The sequence below is a fragment of the Antrostomus carolinensis genome, unplaced genomic scaffold, assembly GCF_000700745.2.
Source record: "Antrostomus carolinensis isolate BGI_N321 unplaced genomic scaffold, ASM70074v2 scaffold24213, whole genome shotgun sequence".
NCBI lineage: Eukaryota > Metazoa > Chordata > Aves > Caprimulgiformes > Caprimulgidae > Antrostomus > Antrostomus carolinensis.
In genome coordinates this window covers 1-3,535 of record NW_010304831.1, presented here as the reverse complement: position 1 = coordinate 3,535, position 3,535 = coordinate 1, and the positions used below count along the sequence as shown (strand labels likewise).

At 50.7% G+C, this 3,535-nt stretch overlaps 1 protein-coding gene across 1 annotated transcript in view; it reads right to left on the bottom strand.

The window, feature by feature from the left end:
* PPP1R37 (protein phosphatase 1 regulatory subunit 37) overlaps positions 1-3,096 on the bottom strand; it is a gene marked incomplete at both ends in the record, with an annotated part of 5,670 nt that extends 2,574 nt beyond the window's left edge. The window contains 3 exons of the mRNA XM_010164606.1: positions 114-269; positions 1,403-1,553; positions 2,977-3,096. Coding sequence (XP_010162908.1) covers positions 114-269; positions 1,403-1,553; positions 2,977-3,096 — 427 coding nt within the window. The remainder of the gene's footprint in view (positions 1-113; positions 270-1,402; positions 1,554-2,976) is intronic.
* Positions 3,097-3,535: the final 439 nt, after the last annotated feature.

Genomic DNA, 3,535 nt, shown 5'->3' with positions numbered 1-3,535 from the left:
CACAGCTCAGGGGCTCCCCTAACATTTGTGGGAGTTCATCCCTGTCTTAAAACTGGGTGAAAACTCTGTGGATTTAGGGGTTCTGCTTAAAAAAAGCAATGAGGATCCCTCACCTGAGTCCAAGATGTGGTTGTTCCTCAGGTCCAGGATCTGGATGTAGCAGTTGAATTTGAGCAGGTTGCCGAGCTGAGCCGAGTCCTGCAGCCCGTTCAGTTTGTTATCAGCCAGGTAAAGCTCCCGCAGGTTCATGTTCATCTTCAGAGCTGTGGCTGGAAAGGTGAGAAACCAGCACCTCAACCCACACCCCGAGCTGGGACAGCTCAGAGATGAGGTGTTGCTGGTTGGGGTGTCCCCACTGTCACAGCTTCCACAGCACATGTGGGCTCGGGGGCACCCACAGCTGAAATCCCCTGGGTGGGTTTCCGAGGGGTTTGGCCAGGAGCAGGATTCTCCACGAGCCCCTTTTTTTACCCTCCTGCCTGCAAAGGGAGGTGGCAGCAGCTCGTGGTGGCACAAAAGGGGTTTCACTGGTGACTGGAGCTGGTGTCACAACTCAAGTGGGACACGCGGCTTCGCCAGCACCGCCGGTGGCTCCGGCTTGGCCGTGATTTATCACTAACTCATAGAATCCCAGACTGGTTTGGGTTGGGAAGGATCTCAAAGCTCATCCAGTCCCAACCCCCCTGCCAGCAGCAGGGACACCTTCCACTAGACCAGGTTGCTCAAAGCCTCATCCAACCTGGCCACAAACACTTCCAGGGAGGAGCAGCCACAGCTTCTCTGGACAACCTGGGCCAGGGTCTCACCACCCTCTGGGCGAGAAATTTCCTCCTCATATACAACCTCAATCTCTACACTCTCCGTTTCAAACCATCTCCCCTTGTCCCATCACCATCTGCCCATGGAAACAGTCGTTCTCCTCCTGTTCCTCAGCTCCCTTCAGGCACTGGAAGGTCACAGTGAGGTCTCTCCAGAACCTTCTCTTCTCCAAGCTCAACAAGCCCAGTTCCCTCAACCTTTCTTCACCAGAGAGATGCTGCAGCTCTTGGATCATCTTCATCCAGGTTGCTCAAAGCCTCATCCAACCTGGCCTCCAACACTTCCAGGGAGGAGCAGCCACAGCTTCTCTGGCCAACCTGGGACACTGTCTGACCACCCTCTGGGTGAAAAATTTCTTCCTAATATCTAGGTAACTAATTCATTAGCTTAACGAGGGGAGATCACCCAACCTGGGACAGATACCAGTGCTGCCACGCTGCCAACACCAGCATCAACCACCCTGAGACCTCACCATACATCACCAGCACGGCGATCCCAGTGTGCTCGGGTATCCCACCGTGTTTTGGGAGACAAGTGGGTGCTGTGGATGCCCCAGCTTGGTGCTGGCTCTCCAGGAACTCACCCAGCAGCATGAGGGGCCGTCCCGAGAGGCTGGTGTTCTCCAGGTGCAGGACAACCAGGCTGCTGCTGATCCGCAGGGCGCGGGCCACGAAGGGAGCCGAGTGGTCCAGCAAGGGAGTGTTTCTGGCATCCAGGTACTGCAGGCAGTTTGTCTGGGAAGGAAACACGAGTGGGATCAGTGCTCAGCTCCTCACAACCTCGGCTGATGGGGTTTGGTGGGTGTTTTTGGTTGGTTTCTCTAGGTTAAATTTAAAGCCAAATGATTCCACGAGCCGTGTGACATCCCAGCCAGCGCCGCTGCCTGCGGGGTCGCTCAGGTAAGAGCTCCTGGGATGATTTACACTCATCTCAACCATCATTTTGGGCTTCTGAGAAGAGATAAAGAACCAAAAGGAGCTGCTGAGGTAACACCAGGGCAGCTCACACCCAGCTCCACGCTTGAAAGATCTGAATATTCAGAGAAAATGTTTTATTTCCTGGGGAATCGCCTCGGCGCCGACCCTGCCGTCACCCTCAAGCTACAGCACCGGGGAGGATGAGCTTCAGGTGCCACAGGAGCACTGTGTTCTCCAAAGAAAAGCTTCCCTCATCCTTACACACCTGAGGATGGAGCTGCCCTGAGCTCTGGGGGTTTTGGGGTGACACCATGTCCCTTGTCTGGGGTTTGCCCCGGAGCCCTAAACCCCTTCTCCAGCTTTGCACACACTTGCTCGAGATCCACAGCACACTGCCAACCTCTGCTTGGCTGATTTACCATTTTCTGAGTTAAAATAAAACCTTTTCACCCCTCTGGATTCTCCCTCATTTCATTTTTCCACCCAGAAATGACAAATCATCCCTAAAAAGTGTCTCGAGCTCCTTTCACCCCACCCAATTTTAAAGCATCGCGACGGGCTCGGCCAGCGCCGCGCGGTGACCTTTGACTTCCCTACTGATTCCTAAAACCAGCCCCCATCACAACATCTCCACGGAGGGGAAACGTTATACCAGGCACCCCAATTAATTTTCCCAATTAAAATTAAGCAACACAGCAGGGGGGGGAGGTTGGGCGACACCAAAATGCTAATTAACAGGTCGAGAGGTAATTAAAGGATGGAGGGTGGTTTTTTACGCCGCGCCCCGAGCGAGGAGCATGAGGTGTCACCTCCTCTGAGCTTGGCTTTTGGAGTAAATTTAAAAACAATGAGGTTAATTAGCCCTGGTAAAACCAAACAGTGGCATTAATCATCCTGTTGGATAATTAATGAGCACCTTAGACGAGAGGTTGACCCGCCAAGCGCGGCGCGAAGAATAACCTGCTCTTTTTTATTTGCATTGTTGTTATTGGGATTGGCATTTCCATTTTCTCTGCTTCACTGTTAAGTGGAAAAGTTGATTTATTTATTATTTTTTCCCCCCTGCTTTTTGGTTTTAATCAGTTATTTCTGAATTAAATGATTTTCCAAAGAGGTGAACACACAAAAAAACCACATTTACAGTGACGGGAAATGGGTGAATGAGTGAATTTCAGTATCGTGCAATAAAAAAAGGGGGGTTAAAATGGGTGTGAAAAATCAATTGTGAATGAACACAAACCTTCCTCATCATGTGGGCAGCTGCCTGCCAACCTCGGGTCCCGATGTGTTTGTTAAAAGAGATGTTGAGGTGAGTTGCTGACTCGTAATATTCGATCATGTCGAATAAAGCTGAGGCACCCTGGAAAGGAAAAGGCAAAGGGGGACAAAAATCAATCAGAACAGTTGTAGTTGTGTGGGGAGAGGAGGGGTGGGGGTTGAAATGGGGAAAAAAGAGGTGGGGAGAGGTTGAAATGGGGAAAAAAGAGGTTGGAAGAGGTTGAAAAGGGGAAAAAATAAGAGGGGAGAGGTTGAAATGGGGAAAAAATAAGTGGGGAGAGGTTGAAATGGGGAAAAAATAAGTGGGGAGAGGTTGAAAAGGGGAAAAAATGAGTGGGGAGAGGTTGAAAAGGGGAAAAAATGAGTGGGGAGAGGCTGAGTGGGGGTTGAAAAGTGGAAAAAATAAGTCTGAAAAGGGAAAAAAGGGAAAAAAATAAGTGGGGAGAGGTTAAAAAGGGAAAAAATAGATGGGGAGAGGTTGAAATGGGATAAAAATAAGTGGGGAGAGGCTGAGTGGGGGT